Genomic DNA, 16,405 nt, shown 5'->3' with positions numbered 1-16,405 from the left:
AGTTTCTTCAGAACTACTAACTGTAGTCTGTAACCTATCATTTAAATCAGCTTCTGTACCAAATGACTGGAGGATAGCTAATGTGATGCCAATTTTTAAAAAGGGCTTCAGAGGTGACCCTGCCAATTACAGGCTGGTAAGCCTGACTTCAGTACCAGGCAAACTGATTGAAACTATAGTAAAGAACATTATTGTCAGACACATAGATGAACATAATTTGTTGGGGAAGAGTCAACATGGTTTTTGTAAAGGGAAATCATGCCTCACAATTTACTAGAATTCTTTGAGGGGAGCAACAAGCATGTGGACCAGGGGGTTCCAGTGGATATAGTGTACTTAGATTTTCAGAAAGCCTTTTACAAGGTCCCTCACCAAAGGCTCTTAAGCAAGTTTTCCTGAGATAACAGGGAAGGTTGTCTCATGGATTGATAACAAGTTAAAAAATAGGAAACAAAGGGTAGGAATAGGTGGTCAGTTTTCAGAATGGAGAGAGGTAAATCGTGTCTCCCAGGGGTCTGTACTGGGCCCAGTCCTATTCAATATATTCATAAATGATCTGGAAAAAGGGGTAAACAGTGAGGTGGCAAAATTTGTAGATGATACAAAATTGCTCAAGATAGTTAAGTCTCAGGCAGACTGCTAAGACCTACAAAAGGATCTCTCAAAACTGGGTGACTGGGCAACAAAATGGCAGATGAAATTCAATGTTGATAAATGCAAAGTAATGCACATTGGAAAACATAATCCCAACTATACATATAAAATGATAGGGTCTAAATTAGCTATTCCCACTCAAGAAAGAGATCTTGGAGTCATTGTGGGTAGTTCTCTGAAAACATCCAGTCAATGTGCAGCAGCAGTCAAAAAAGCAAAAAGAATGTTGGGAATCGTTAGGCAAGGGATAGATAATAAGACAGAAAATATCATATTGCCTCTATATAAACCCGTGGTACGCCCACATCTTGAATACTACGTGCAGATGTAGTCACCTCATCTCAAAAAAGATGTATTGGAATTAGAAAAGGTTCAGAAAAAGGCAACAAAAATGATTAGGGGTATGGAACGGCTGCCATATGAGGAGATTGGGACTTTTCAGCTTGGAAAAGAGACGACTAAGGAGGGATATGATAGAGGGCTAAAAAACCATGACTGGTGTGGAAAAAGTAAATAAGGAAGTGTTATTTACTCCTAGTTCTTGTGTTATGAGGGGTCACCAAATGAAATTAATAGGTAGCAGGTTTAAAACAAACAAAAGGAAGTATTTTTTCCTCACAGTCAACCTGTGGAACTCCTTGCCGGAGGATGTTGTGAAGGCCAAGACACTAACAGGGTTCAAAAAGGAACTAGATAAGTTCATGAAGGATAGGTCCATCAATGGCTATTAGCCAAGATGGACAAGGATGATATCCCTAGTCTCTGTTTGCCAGAAGCTGGAAATGGGCGACGGGATGGATCACTTGATGGTTACCTGTTCTGTTCATTCCCAGTGGGGCACCTGGCATTGGCCACTGTCGGAAGACAGGATACTGGTCTAGATGGACCTTTAGTCTGACCTAGTTGTGGCCGTCCTTATGAGTGATCCTCCCCTGGCTGGTTAAATCTACTTTAGAGATAGATTACATCTTGGTGTGGCATGAAGTGACTGCCCTGAACTAAAGAATCTGAGCCTGTACTTTAAAAATAGTCACTCCTCAATTAAAGTTGTCCTAGTTAACGTCGTCATTGCATTGCTGATCAATTAGGGAACATGCTCATTTAAAGTTGCGCAATGCTCCCTTATAATGTTGTTTGGGAGCCGCCTGCTTTGTCCACTGCTTGCAGAAAGAACAGCCCTGGGAGCTAGCTGGTGGGGGCTCGGAACCAGGGTGGGCCTGCAGCCCCGCTAATAGCTCCCCGCTCCCCTAAGTTCCCTGTGTGGCAGCTGCCCACCACACTATCAATTGCCGGCAGTTCAGCTGTTCCTCCCCCCACTGCCGTGTGCAGCCTCCTGCTTGCTAATGTCAGGGTGTCCCCCATTCCCTCCCCCTGCTCCTGTACCTTATCTCCACAGAGCTGGGGTGGGGGGGTGGATGGCGGACACGACAGGGCTCAGGATGGAGGGAGCTTGCTGGAAGCAGCTGCTGCCTCAGCTTGCTGATCTACTTAAAAAGGCAAAGTACTTAGAGTGGAGTCAGCATACTTAAAGGGGCAATGCACATCTCTCTCTCTCACACAGGGTGTGTGTCTCTGACTCTCTCTGCCATACTGTCTCCCCTCCCTCCATTGCTGCTGCCTTGTACAGTGTGAGGCTACATTAACAGCATGTTAACCCTTGAGGGCTCAGCTGAGTGCTAGTTCATCATTTAGCAGGAAGGCATTCCCTGGGAAATATCCCACCCTCTAACATCACCACCTCAACCAAGTTTCACAATCATCATTGCTGTGTACAGTATTGTTTGTTTAAAACTTGTACTGTATATATATATATATATATAAAATAAAAAAAAAAGAACAGGAGTACTTGTGGCACCTTAGAGACTAACAAATTTATTTGAGCATAAGCTTTCCTGTTCCAGTCTATGCATCTGATGAAGTGGGCTGTAGCCCACGAAAGCTTATGCTCAAATAAATTTGTTAGTCTCTAAGGTGCCACAAGTACTCCTGTTCTTTTTGCGGATACAGACTAACACGACTGCTACTCTGAAACATATAAAATACAGTCTTTTGTCTGGCAAAAAAGATTTCCCTGGAACCTAACCTCTCCCACCCCCATTTACATTAATTCTTATGGGGAAATTGGGTTCGCTTAAAGTAGAATTTTTCAGGAACATAACTACAACGGTAAGCGAGGAGTTACTGTACAACTGTTAGTTGAAGAACCAGTTTTCTTCACACTTGACCTATTTTGTAGATCTCATTGAAATTTAAAAATCAGACTGATTATTTTAAATACATCCTGTAACTTATGTTAAGTATGGTGATATTAAAAAAGTATATATTGTGCTAGTTGAAACTTAAATATAAAAGGATAGTATATTTGAAAGCATAAGCACAATGGGGCAGAATTAAGTATTCATTGTTACCTCCACATTTATTCACTTTTGAGTACTTGATTATTCAAAGTTGCATTAAAACTTTTCTCTTAATTAATTGGCCTCTCAGAGTTGGTAAGACAACTCCCACCTGTTTATGCTCTCTGTATGTGTGTATATATATATCTCCTCAATATATGTTCCATTCTATATGCATCCAAAGAAGGGGGCTGTAGTCCACGAAAGCTTATGCTCTAATAAATTTGTTAGTCTCTAAGGTGCCACAAGTCCTCCTGTTCTCCTTTTTGTAAAAATATAGTTCCCTGATCAATTTGAGGATTAGTTTGCTCCTTAATACAGCAGAGTTTTTTCTTCCCCATCTTTCCATCGCCCATATTGACTGGTCTGTAACTGGCATATGTTGACTGTTGTAGACAGTTGCAAAGGTGGTTGGAATTTTCTGAACATATATAAAAGAAATAAACTATAAATATATACTTACATAAGAAAAGTCCCTCTCAAAACCACTGTCATTTCTACTGTGTTTGCACAAGCCTATGTAAACTGTATGATTTTTATCTGGTTTTACACAACAGTCACTGAAATAATGTTATTTAACAGACAATTAGAAAAATAAAATAATTTTGTGGTAAATAAATTAAAACATTACGCTTTTCCCCTCCCACAGATGATGAGGATGGTATGGACTGCATGGACAACGAGAGGCGACCACATTTCCCTCAGTTTTCCTACTCTGCAAGCGGACGAGAATAACTTTTTTGTTTTTTGTTTTTTTGTTGTTGTTGTTGTTCTGCTTCACTGTCATCTTAGGTTTATCACTGAAAACGATTCCTGAACATCACCACCAGTACTAGCCATGAAGATTGCAGGGGCACTTTCAGAGGTCATTCAAAATTGAAAAGTTCCCTCCTTCTCCAACAGGCCTTTTTGTTTTTTGCATGAAATTTTGTATCAGTCTGAGGTCTCCTCCTGTTGCTGCTCCCACTGTCTCAGTATAATAGCAACGTCAAGAAGTAATTTTGAAATCTTTTGAAGTCAGACGACTTAAATCCTCCTTTGTATACAGTGGGGACTAAAAGAAACGTTGGTTGCCGATGCATTTTCTCATTTCTTCTAGAAGACAAATCAGAATTGTAATTAGTCTAAAAAGATGAGTTTATAATGTTTTCTTGCATCTGTTTGTGCTGGTCAGAACAAGGAAAGATGGGGGGTGGTGATGTAAATATGCAAGGTTTTGTTAGGCATATCATTACTTGAAGCAGGTCTATGTCATTAACATCTGGCTGGAATGCGTTTGGGAAACATTTGAGAGAAGAACTTGTAACTGTCCATATATATATAAATATATATATATATATATATATATTATTTTTTAATTACTGTTGGATGCTACAGAAGAAGCAGAAGGGCTGGGCTAACCCAGCCTGCTACTTAGACTTCCAGATTCACGTGCAATCATGGAGAATTGAACATTCTACGTGCAAGAAACGAAGGCATAAAAGCAGCATTTGAAGTTGTTTAAAGGTCTTATAATTTGCACCAGATAACATCTTTCTCATGCTTTTCTCTGTCTTTCTTGATATACATCACCTCGGATGGCTGAAGAATGTAGACAGGCATAATGGTATTGCTTTTCACCAAAATTTGTGCACCAAGGTAAACAGGTGTTTGCCATATTTGTTTTTATTTTGAGTTTGTGAATTAGCTTTTCTCCAGGTGTTTAACTCTGAATATATATATATATTTTTTGTTATACCACGGTAGTATTTATTTTTAGTGATAAGGATTGTATGTGTCATGTTTGCAAATGCTGCTACATCTTAGAACAGGCTTACAGCAGTTTATTTTGTAATATATGGAAGGACTGTACAAGCTGAAGAGAATAACGCACTTTTTCTCCCATGTGGAAATTTTAACAAGGCTCTGAAATTGTACATATTACTTAGAATTGGGCTTTTGTGGATGAAATACTGTCATATAATTCTTTGGTGCTGTAGATGAGGACATTCCAACTCCATGTGCCAAGAGGTCAAAAATGCTATGTCTGTGCTCCACTAAAGTAGTATAAAAGCCTGGCAGCACAATAGAAATTTTTGGTTTTATATGGAGAAAATACATTCAAACAATTGAGACCACAATGATTGCAAGAAAAGCACTTTATTATAATTCTGCAAACAGTAGATTGATGGGAACATTTGCCCTGAACCAAGTAGGTAATGAAACCCAGCATGTGAAGTATGACAATGATAACTGACTGACTGAATTTAAAACCATCATGGTAAACACCACACTGAAAGGAAAATGTTGTCTTTTCATTTCTGAAGATCTGTATTTAGCAGGATGTGTGCACAAACCTTAGCTTCGTTCTTCATTAAAGATCATTTTAATAATAAACCTTTTGGTGCTAGGAGTTGGGATATTCCAGAGTTGCCAGGAAGTGCAGTAAGGGTGAGTATGTGCCCTTGCTAATGACATCAGAAAACCCTGGGATTATTATTGAAGTACCTTGTTAGCTCCCACGTAGAATGTGATATTACAGAGTATTATTGATAGCATTGTATCACTTGGTAAATGACTTTTGAAAGAAGAAATGTTCATATGCAGATGCCTTATCCTCTTGCTGTTTAAAGTTTAGATATCTTAGCATGAAGATCACTGCTGGCAGTGGATGTGCTGAGGTGGTCAAGGGGTAGATGGGCATTTTAGCAAGGCAGCTAAGACAGACTCATTCAGATAATTTTTCATGTTTCTACCTAAGCAAAGTTTTATCTTTAATAATCAACAGATAAGAGGTGTATCTTTGTGTATGCGCTAACCACATATGATCTCATCCTATCACCTTGTAACACTACTCATCTTTAGAGAATGGCACTTCAGAGGGAAAGGTGCACATTAAATACATCATAGGTCTATTCTGCACCTTTTTCTAAAAATGTCTACACTGAAATAATGATGATTTAAATGAACTAATTAGTAAATAGAGCATTGAATAGTTCTCTAGAAATGCCTCGTAGATGCAAACTGTGTTGATTAAAAATCTCCAGTATATGCCTCCATTTTCCTCTCTAATTTTCAGTTTGTGTTAGCAATAAATACCTTGTGCATTTCTTGAAGTTAATGAGACGCCAGGGTTGTGCTTCAGGCTGATGGTTCCTCATGTGTAGGACAGGCCCTGTGGCTAGATCATTATTGCTTTATGTAGTTGGAATGTAGTTTGCAGTAAATATCAATTAGTGAATTATTTGAAAATTTTAAAGACTTCACTCTGAATTGCATAACCTGTCTCAACAATTACCTTTTATCAAGTTTATTACAGACACAGTTAATATTAACTGAATGCTGCCTGGAGTTTGGGAATTCCTGACTTCTGCTACCAGGGTTCGAAATAGACAAAAGAGAAATCTCAAAGCTGTGCTGAGAGAGATGGCTGAAGCATCTCTCTCTTCTGCTTGTCCTCAGCTGTAGTTTGGACTTGGACAGCAGTTGGTAGCTGGTACCTTGAGCCTTCCACTCATAGTACGTTTCAGACTTTGACTCCAGCTTGTACTGACTTCCATGACATGTAGTATGCCCTCTTATACTGCAGCCATCTTTGAGGAAATGTGTCATTTCTGTTTGGATTTTGGCAGTTTTGCACACAGCTTTGCTTTCCACACTAATCCAATACATTCCTGTTGCTAAAGGAACATTTATTCCAGTATTGTTTTACATTTTTCTTTTGACATGTCACGTCATCTTTATTTGTGGCTTCTTAAAGCTGACTGTTCTTGCAGGGGCCATGTGCTTCTCCTAGAGTACAAAAGTAAGGTCCTTCCTTACTAACTGCAGGGTCTATATGTTACACCTCAATGTACACACTTTGCTGCTACTGTTTGTACTGTCTACAGTAGAATTTCCTTATCTTGCTCCTGGTAGTGCATTACAGGCAAGCATGAAATGTAAAGTATTTATTTAAATAAAAAAACCTCTAAATTGGTAATTGAATTACCTCCCTGTAGCTTTAGAGTTTGACATTTCTTGATCTTGCTAGTTCTTTCATTAGATACATGCAAGATCTAGTCATGTGGTTAAGGATATTAAGCAGACAACTATGAACCCAAGAAACCGTATTACTGTTGGTCATACTTAAACTGTTTATTTCCTTAAGTATGTGACCCACAAGGATGTGAAATAACTACAAGAAACTGTTTTTGTACACTGTACATCCTTAGTATTTTTACACGTATATGATAGGGATGCACATTATTTTCCTTCGTACAGACAGCTTAAATAAAGCACTATGTCAATCTGCTACTTCCGTGTTTATTAATGCTGCTTTTGTTCTGAAGTTTTGTAAATACATATGTTGAAGTTTGCTGCAAATGAAGTATTTTTTATATCAGATATTAAATATATGTAGGATAAAATTCCTAGCTTGTGCCATATAAGGTGGTGAAAATCTGCTTGTTTTAGTTTTTCATTGTATTGCAAATCAGATGAGATCTCAAGTGTGAGAGTTAGTTTAAACATTATTGATCATGACATCCAGTACTTTTTTTTTTTTTAATTTCAGGAAGATCATCCAGTTTTGAAATCTGAAAGGCCCCCACCTAGTTTCTTTTTATAAAATATGTACATCATGATTTCCTTTTTTTATCCTGCATGGAATAATCGGATGGCCCATGTTACCTTGCTGTACAGTCTCATTGATAAATATACAACCTTTAATTTGACATCTTTCAAATACAAGTTGAAATCCAATTTCTGTCACTTAAAGTCAACATCTACTCCTGAAAAAAGCACCAAGCTTCTTATGACTGAGCTAAATGTAGCAATGGTTTTACTAGTTGTATTTAAAGAATAACATGTATGTTATTCTAAAGGCTTTGAATTACCTTGGATTACTTTTGTCATCTAATGGTTACATAGGCCTTTCTCTTTACGGAAGCATAGATCACTACAGAGTGTACTTTAAAGAAGTTTCAGGCTGGGATCAGAGTCATACAGGATCCTACTACCACATGGATTGAGGCGAATTTCACCCTCCTTACTTCCGCAGTTCACTTGAATATAGACTGATTGCCTGCATAAAGCTGGAACAAGTGAATTTCATCTTTAGAGAGAGGCACCAAGCAAGTGTTCGTTCTGTAAGTACATATTTATTAAGGTTTCAGAGTAGCAGCCGTGTTAGTCTGTATCCGCAAAAAGAACAGGAGTACTTGTGGCACTTTAGGGACTAACAAATTTATTAGAGCATAAGCGTTCGTGGGCTACAGCCCACTTCTTCGGATGCATAGAATGGAACATATATTTAGCACACACACACACACACACACACACACACACACACACACACACACACACACACACACACACACACACACACACACACACACACACACACACACACACACACACCATGAACAGGTGGGAGTTGTCTTACCAACTCTGAGAGGCCAATTTATCACTTCAAAAGTTTTTTTTCTCTTACTTATCAAGATAGCCCAGTACAGACAGGTTGATAAGAAGTGTGAGAGTATTTAAGGTATGTTAGTGGTTTAATCACCTAGGAAAGAATTTATCTGATCCATGAAAGCTAATTTTTTAAAATTTTGATTTGAGTGCAAACTAAGAGCTCATGCAAATTACTTCATATTATAAACATTTAGCATTAGACTAGAACTTAATTGAAGAAATCTTGTACAAGGCTGTTTAAAGGAAAAAGTTTCCAGTTAGCTATATATCTTCAAAACTCTCTATGCCTTCTCCTTACATATGCTGGTCGCCTTTAATAATAAGGTGTTATAGGCCAAAATATAATTGCACAGCTTCCCCTTAAATTCAAAATGAGACGCACAGAAAAAAATCAAGGTAAGTTTATTGGTATTTACATATGTAACAAGAGACACATGGCGCTGGAATAAATTACAAAATACATTTAAAATATTTTCTTAAAAATTACACAAGCTATATGTTAAATCCATCCTGTGCACCTGCTGTTTTAACTTGATCCTGAGCCTAACCCTTCACAGGAAGCACTTAGGAAAACTCACATGCTGGAAGTCTTATTTCAAACTTTGGAAAGGTGTTTGCATTCAAAAAGTTTTAATAATTTAAATACAATGTATGAAACAGCTAAAGTAAATCAACTGAACTTAACCAGCAAAAGTTTTCTTTCACTTGAAACATTGCTTTGGGTCAGCTTCAATCAAGTCAGCATTCAGACTGGTACACAGGGTAACTGAAAGATAAAAATAAAAAAATTGGATTATAAATAGTTTGTGTTTCATAGTTACTTGAATTTCTAATTTGTTTGTCTCGCTTCTTCCTGTGGTTAAGTTCTCAGAAAAGAAGTTCATCAGTGGTTACGAATGTGGTAATACTATGTAAACAAATGCTGTTTCAAAGTTATACTTCCTGTGGACCTGCTGTCCTTGGCTTTTTCCAAGATCAAAAATCTTACAGGTAGTAAGAACAGAGCCATTTGATTCCTGAAAAACAAGATCTCCATGAGCTCTAGACATTGTTCATGTTTAGCAGTAAGTAAGAGCTCTTGCTTTAGGGCACGTCTAAGGTACTGCCCCATCTCCTTTCCAGGAAAGAGGAGGCAGGTTTGTGCCAGAGACTATTTACTGTGAATTGTTCAGACTGTAGATTAGTGTGGGCTGCTGTATCAAAACAGGAAGCTGCTTCTGTTCTGTTAAGAAACCTCTGGTGGGAAGACTAATTTGCAACTTTTCAGCTCTTCATAGCTATTGTGTGTATGTAAACACTTGCATTTCAGTACTTAGTTAATGGTGGTCCAATGAACAGTATTTGAGCTGGGATACCGATCTAGAATGAAACTCTGAATTAGATTAAATTTTGATCAAAGATGTTTCATGTAAATTGAGAAAAAGGCCACTTACATTTCTAATGTTCTTACAGCTATTCTATCTTTAGATGACTGAAGATTTTATTGAAATTTATAAGGTAATTAGGACTTGAGTTGCTCCTAGAATTCAGAGGGCACTGGATTAAGCAAGGAGAATTCTGCTATTTAAGAAGATGTGGCCTATTTATGGAAGCCAATAATCTGATAAACAAGCAATCTATTAAGGCAGTTGAGGGGAGAGAATAGTTATGTGCCCCTCAATACAGTGCCCGGAACTAACCTAGGGAACAATGTCAGAGGGGTCTGTTGCAATCCAACTGTTTTATATACTGTGTATATTATTCAACCTTTATATAGCATAACAAGGGTGGGAGCCAAACAGATTCTCTCTGATAGTTGGGTATGGACAAAGCTCAGCATTATTGCTGGTTCTCCTGATTTGGGAGCAACAGGAGTTCAGAGCAGAAGCCAGACTTTCAAAACTGGGAGCTTAAATGCCATGATTAAGTACCTACTTCAGTGGCCTTTCAAAAGTACTCAGCACTTTTAGAAATCTGGACACTTATGTAGGTTTGTAAATAGGGCCTTTGGACCCTAATTTTAGGCTCCTTGTTTTGAAGCAGTTTATTTGTAAAAGATATTCTATAGTTCAAACAGAAGTTAAGGACTTCATGCACAAATTACTGGCTGTAGTGCTATAGCTTGTCATATCAGACCAGATGATCATAATGATCCCTTCTGGCCTTAAATCTGTCAATGAAGATCACTGCCTGAGAGCAACTTAGACAGTGAGTGGTGTACCAAGCAATTGACAATATTTAACCCATTTGCAGTTATGTGAGAGACAATTGCAAAGCACATGCTTCGAATTTCATGAGAGGAAGAAATAGAAAGGGAAATCAGAAGGCCTGTTACTAATTAAATTTAACCTGTATCAGAGAGAGGGGATTGAGGAGTTAAAATTCTCCTGGGCTGTGGGACAAATATTTTCAAAATAATTATTTCTAACTTAAAACTTCCAGAACCTTCATTACAACATTGTGAGCAAGTTGCTATAATAAAATAACACAGTGCCACCCTCAGTCATAAGGCAACAGCTAATATTACTTGTAAAGTGTGTAGTTCACACTGACCACTTTCTCCAGCATTTAAAACCTCTTAACTTGTGATAGCACCTTCTACAACGTGTTAAGCACCTGATTGGTACTAAGAGCCCTCAAATCCCATTCCTTGTGGTAGCTGAACTACTGGCAGGACTGGCCTTTTTGTTAAATCAGTAAAATAACAAGAACTTGTACAGAAAATGTAAGAATATTTCTGTGGAAAAGATTTTCAGAACACTCTAGGCCAGGCAGCATCTTTAACATTAGACACTTTTGTGTCCCTTGAATGCTAAGAATAAGGGAAATATTAACATGGGGTTAGAATGTAATGGAATTAACTTTAAGGCAAATACCAAATACAGATGCTGAATGTAATATTCAGTTTTTGTTTTCCCCACTCGTGTAACTGGATTAAAATGTAACTAGCCATTTTAAAAAGTTGGATTGAATTTGCAGCACAAAAAGTAGTGTATACTTAGGAATATGAATACAGGTAGCTTGGCATTATCAGTACCAGTATGACCACGCTGTCCAAGAGTGAGATGATTTACATGTTGTCAAATTACATGTAAACTAGGGCGGACAAGTGATTAAAAAAATTAACAGCATGATTAATTGAACTATTAAACAATAATAGAATACCATTTATTTAAATACTTGAAAATGTAGAAAACATCCAAAAAATTATTTATTTCAGTTACAACACAGAATAGGAAGTGTACAGTGCTCACTTTAGTTATTTTTATTACAAATATTTGCACTGTAAAAACTAAATAGTATTTTTCAATTCACCTAATACAAGTACAGTAGTGCAATCTCTTTATCGTGAAAGTTGAACTTACAAATGTAGAATTATGTACCAAAAAACCTGCATTCAAAAATAAAAATGTAAAACTTTAAAGCCTACAAGGCCAATTAGTCCTACTGCTTGTTCAGCCAATCACGCAGACAAACAGGTTTAAGTTTGCAGAAGATAATGCTACCTGCTTCTTGTTTACGTCACCTGAAAGTGAACAGGTGTTCTCATAGCATTGTTGTAGCCAGAGTTCCAAGATATTTACATGCCAGATGCACTAAAGATTCATATATCCCTTGATGCTTCAACCACCATTCAAGAAGATGTGTCCATGCCGATGACAGATTCTGCATAATAATGATCCAAAGCAGTGCGGACCGACACATGTTCATTTTCATCATCTGAGTCAGATGCCACCAGGAGGAGGTTGGATTTTCTTTTTTGGTGGTTTGGGTTCTGTAGTTTCCACATCAGTGTTGCTCTTTTAAGACTTCTGAAAGCGTGCGCCGCACCTCGTCCCTCTCAGATTTGGAAGGTACTTCACATTGGTATCTTCTTTGCATTTTGTCAAATTTGCAGTGAAAGTGTTCTTAAAATTAACAGCATGTGGTGGATCATCATCTGAGACTGCTATAACATGAAATATATGGCAGAATCCAGGTAAAGCTGAGCAGGAGACATACCATTCTCCCCAAGGAGTTCAGTCACAAATTTAATTAATGCATTATTTTTTTTTTAAACGAGCATCTTCAGCATGGAAACACGTCCTCTGGAATGGTGGCCGAAGCATAGAAGGGACATACGAATGTTTAGCATATCTGGCATGTAAGTACCTTGCACCGCAAGCTACAAAAGTGCCATGCAAATGCCTGTTCCCACTTTCTGGTGACATTGTAAATTAAAGGAGGGCAGCAATATCTCCTGTAAATGTAAACAAACTTATTTCTCTTAGCAATTGGCTGAACAAGAAGTAGGCTCTGAAGTTTTACATTGTTTTGTTTTTGAGTACAGTTGTGTAACAAAAAAACTACATTTGTAAGTTGCACTTTCACAATAAAGAGATTGTATTTTTCAATTAACCTCATACAAGTACTGAAGTGCAATTTTGTTTATCAAAAATAATATAAGATGAGCACTGTACAATTTGTATTCTGTGTTGTAGTTGAAATGGATATATTTGAAAATGTAGAAAAACATCCAAAAATATTTAATAAATTTCAGTTGGTGTTTAGTTGTTTAACAGTGCAATTAATTGTGATTAATTTGTTAATCGCGATTGATAGCCCTAATGTAAACCTGTTCTTAGTTTTCAGATATTTACCTCTATTCATATTAAATACAGCAATTGCTACAATTTTGAAAAAAAAAGCAGTTTCTGCTATAAGATAACATACAAATTTGAATAATAATCGTAGGGACCAACCTTCAATCTTCATTTTAGACCACAAGACAAATGTCTTTTTTTCTACCTAAAACCTTATCTATGTAAAAATCTGCCCTAAAGTTTTAGTGACTAGTCCTTATTTCTCCTATCCATCCAGGATCCATGTCAGAGCTTCATGCCTCTATTTGCCTCATGAAATAAAGAGTTAGTGACATTTCAGTTGCACATATTCAAAGTTGCAAATAAAACATGCAACAATAAATTTAGCTGAAAGAGCACTGTGCACAACTAAAAATATCAGGCCAGACTTTCAAACAATCTGAACAGATACTGGTATATCATAATGGGATTTAAAAGAATTATACATTGAGAAATGCAAGTGCCTATGGTACTGGGCATTTATGTTAAAAAATACTCTACTTACTGAATGAAACATTACTATCCATAATCACCTCCATCCCCCTCAAACAAACAAACAAACAAACAAAAACTGCAAACCCATGCCCCACTACTATTTTTTTTTTATCTTCAAATAGCAACAATCACTATGTGCTGGTCTACACTGGGGAGGGGGGGCGGGGGGGGGGGGAATCGATCCAAGATACGCAACTTCAACTAAGTGAATAGCGTAGCTGAAGTTGAAGTATCTTGGATCGAATTACCTGGGGTCCAGACGGCTCGGGATCGACGGCCACAGCTCCCCCGTCGACTGCACTACCGCCACTTGCTCTGGTGGAGTTCCAGAGTCGACGGTGAGCGCTTTCGGGGATCGATATATCGCGTCTTAACGAGATGTGATATATCGATCCCGGATAAATTGATCCCGGATAAATCGATTGCTACCCGCCAATATGGCGGGTAGTGAAGACGTACCCTAAGTAGCAGCACATCTTTGGGATTAGATGATCAAGGCTCACCTTGCACATTATGTACAGCTAAGATCAGCAATGTTAACCAGCACCATTATTGGTTACTATTATTTTTTTATGGACATGGCAAGTATTTGGTATTGTGATCAATTTAAATATGAAATGTTGCATCTCATGAAGTCTCAAAATAGGATCAATAGTGCCATATATTCAAAATTATTGCTTTTGAACAAAATACAAGAAGCTGAAAGGAATTCATATTTATCTGGACTTAAAATATCCAACTTGTAATGAATTGTCTTTTGTTTCCTTAAAACATTTGCCTTGTGCACCATACAGTTCTGCTGAGCTATGTTCCTGTTCCCATGGATCCAATGTTGTTTAAAAACACTTCAGCTGGCTTACTGAGGTTCTTGTTTTGCAGGAATACATTTTTAAAAAGTCACCAACCTTCTTCCTTCCAAGTCTCCATGTTTGGATACATTACTTTCTACTTCACAGAGGTGTTACAACCAATACATTAGACTGAAGTACTTTAAGATCTACTGATGAAAACTGCTGGGTGGTAGTGGTAAAAAGCCTTGACTGCAGCACACATTCCCTATTTTAACAAATGCATCCTTTACAACTGCAGAGCAGACTTTCAGTGGTAACAATATTCAATTTAGTTAGCAGCACACCATCTAGAAGGTAGTCATGGTTGTGTACTGCTGCCCATCTGCCTTCTAACTGAGTGTCTTCCACATCTCAGAGTCCTTAGTGGACCTCAGAGAGTCTCTGGCTCTCCTTGGTGCAGGGTTATTTCACTTTCTCTTAATGCAACATTCTTCAGCTTCTAAAGAGCTTAAACATGAAACACAGTGATTGCCATTAAATTTTCCAACAGATACCATATACAGGTAAATCTAAGGTAGCACAGTATTTTATTCTAGATATAGGGAAAACAGGTAACTCAGGTACTCTAGTCAGCATTAAAAAGAACATTTTCCCATTGTTACCACACTGATAATGTGTGTGTTTTTTTCATTTAGTTCTAGGTTAAAGTATGCTGCTATTTGCCATGTATGCTCTAAAACTAGCCTACTTTTTGGTGAACAATAGAATGATTAAAACATTGATTTTACTTTCACGCTGCAGTTTGGTACTAGAAATTCCTCTCTTGGTCCTGTTCATGTTAATGAAAGTCCAAATTTCGTGTATGAACCCAGAAACTTGCTTTGTTCATGAGCCAGATGGCTTGGTATCACAGTGATACGGTCGAATCAGTTAATTTACTTAGTCACAGAAACAAAGGCTTAATTATGTGCTAGATTTGGAGAGTACGTTTAATTCAGCAGTTCAGTTACAGTTTAAAAAGTCATGATTCTTTTCCTCCTTTCTAAAGTAGTGAATGATTAAAGGGGCAGCATCCAACTTAAAAATCAGTGTCTGAAAAATGTTAAATTTAACAGTATCTTGCAGACTGCACCCCTACATAAGTAAGGCCTTAATCCTGCCACTTCTTGTGCTAAGGTGGACGGCTGTGCCCATACAGAACCCCACTGGGTGGGGTTTTTGCACTGCAACAAGGGAGGCAAAAACTTTTTTTTTTAAAACCGGGAAATGAGATTGCAAAACCACAACCAGAGGGTGGGGGTCTCAGGCGTAGATATTATACCCTAAAACTAGAGTTTTCAAAATGATTACGTTTCAAGGTGAGAGGCAGTTCTACCTTTCAATACTGTACTACATGCTAATGCTGTTAAACAAGGAATTTTCTGTTGCCTACTATCATCTGATATGAAGGATGAAACAAAGATTTCTGATTGGAATTAATGACAAGTAGTATTTGTTCTGCTTAGATGCACCTCACAGCATTTTCTTAATTGAGTGTAGGTTGAATCGGGGTGTGGGTACAACTATAAACTGCCCTGCCATCCCTTTTAATCAATGAGTTATTTCTGTACTCTGAAGATTGTGTTTCATGGTGGTTTTCCTTCTTGATACAAGACTTTAGCAAAGTCTATCTTTCTTGATGACTTTGAACATTTCCCTATGATTTTCTTTGCTCTTGTTCCCAGTATTGGCATGGTACCTGTGTTCGCAGGAACTGCACCTCCTCTGTTAGCATCTGCCTCTCTCTGAAGAGCTGATTCTGTTTGTTGAGTAACTCCACTAGCTGCTGGGCAGTGGTTTGGCAATGCTTGTCAAGCTGGTGTAACCTGGATAAAACAGATGATAGGATACAGCAGGGCTCTGGAATTTACCACAAGGGCTTTGATATGAACCCGCAAGAGTACAATTTGTATATGACAGAGCTCAGCTTGGTCATCATGCTGGAGTAAACTCTTCTGCAGAGGATATTTAATATAGTTCATCTCCATCCCTT

The 16,405-nt window shown here is 37.8% G+C and overlaps 2 protein-coding genes across 18 annotated transcripts in view; one reads left to right on the top strand and one right to left on the bottom strand.

Moving 5' to 3' along the window:
* Positions 1-16,405, bottom strand: part of SDCCAG8 (SHH signaling and ciliogenesis regulator SDCCAG8) — a 208,088-nt gene that overhangs the window by 45,721 nt on the left and 145,962 nt on the right. For 3 of the 9 annotated variants that reach the window (XM_065589147.1, XM_065589149.1, XM_005300535.4), the window contains 2 exons: positions 16,112-16,238; positions 8,873-9,252 (listed from right to left, as the gene is read on the bottom strand). The exons of 2 other annotated variants lie outside the window; for them this stretch is intronic. In XM_065589147.1, coding sequence (XP_065445219.1) covers positions 9,232-9,252; positions 16,112-16,238 — 148 coding nt within the window. In that variant the 3' untranslated portion in view covers positions 8,873-9,231. Of the gene's footprint in view, positions 1-8,872; positions 9,253-13,304; positions 16,239-16,405 lie in introns of those variants that run through there. 4 more of the 9 variants (XM_008170465.4, XM_065589148.1, XM_008170464.4 and 1 more) reach the window with 2 other exon arrangements.
* AKT3 (AKT serine/threonine kinase 3) overlaps positions 1-16,405 on the top strand; it is a 303,148-nt gene that overhangs the window by 253,671 nt on the left and 33,072 nt on the right. For 8 of the 9 annotated variants that reach the window (XM_065589151.1, XM_042848392.2, XM_042848393.2 and 5 more), the window contains one exon: positions 3,700-7,325. The exons of the other annotated variant lie outside the window; for it this stretch is intronic. In XM_065589151.1, the coding sequence (XP_065445223.1) occupies positions 3,700-3,785 (86 nt within the window). In that variant the 3' untranslated portion in view covers positions 3,786-7,325. Of the gene's footprint in view, positions 1-3,699; positions 7,326-16,405 lie in introns of those variants that run through there. 9 annotated transcript variants of the gene reach the window in all.

This window comes from Chrysemys picta, chromosome 3 (genome assembly GCF_011386835.1).
Source record: "Chrysemys picta bellii isolate R12L10 chromosome 3, ASM1138683v2, whole genome shotgun sequence".
Lineage (NCBI taxonomy): Eukaryota > Metazoa > Chordata > Testudines > Emydidae > Chrysemys > Chrysemys picta.
This window is presented reverse-complemented; position numbering and strand designations above follow the sequence as displayed.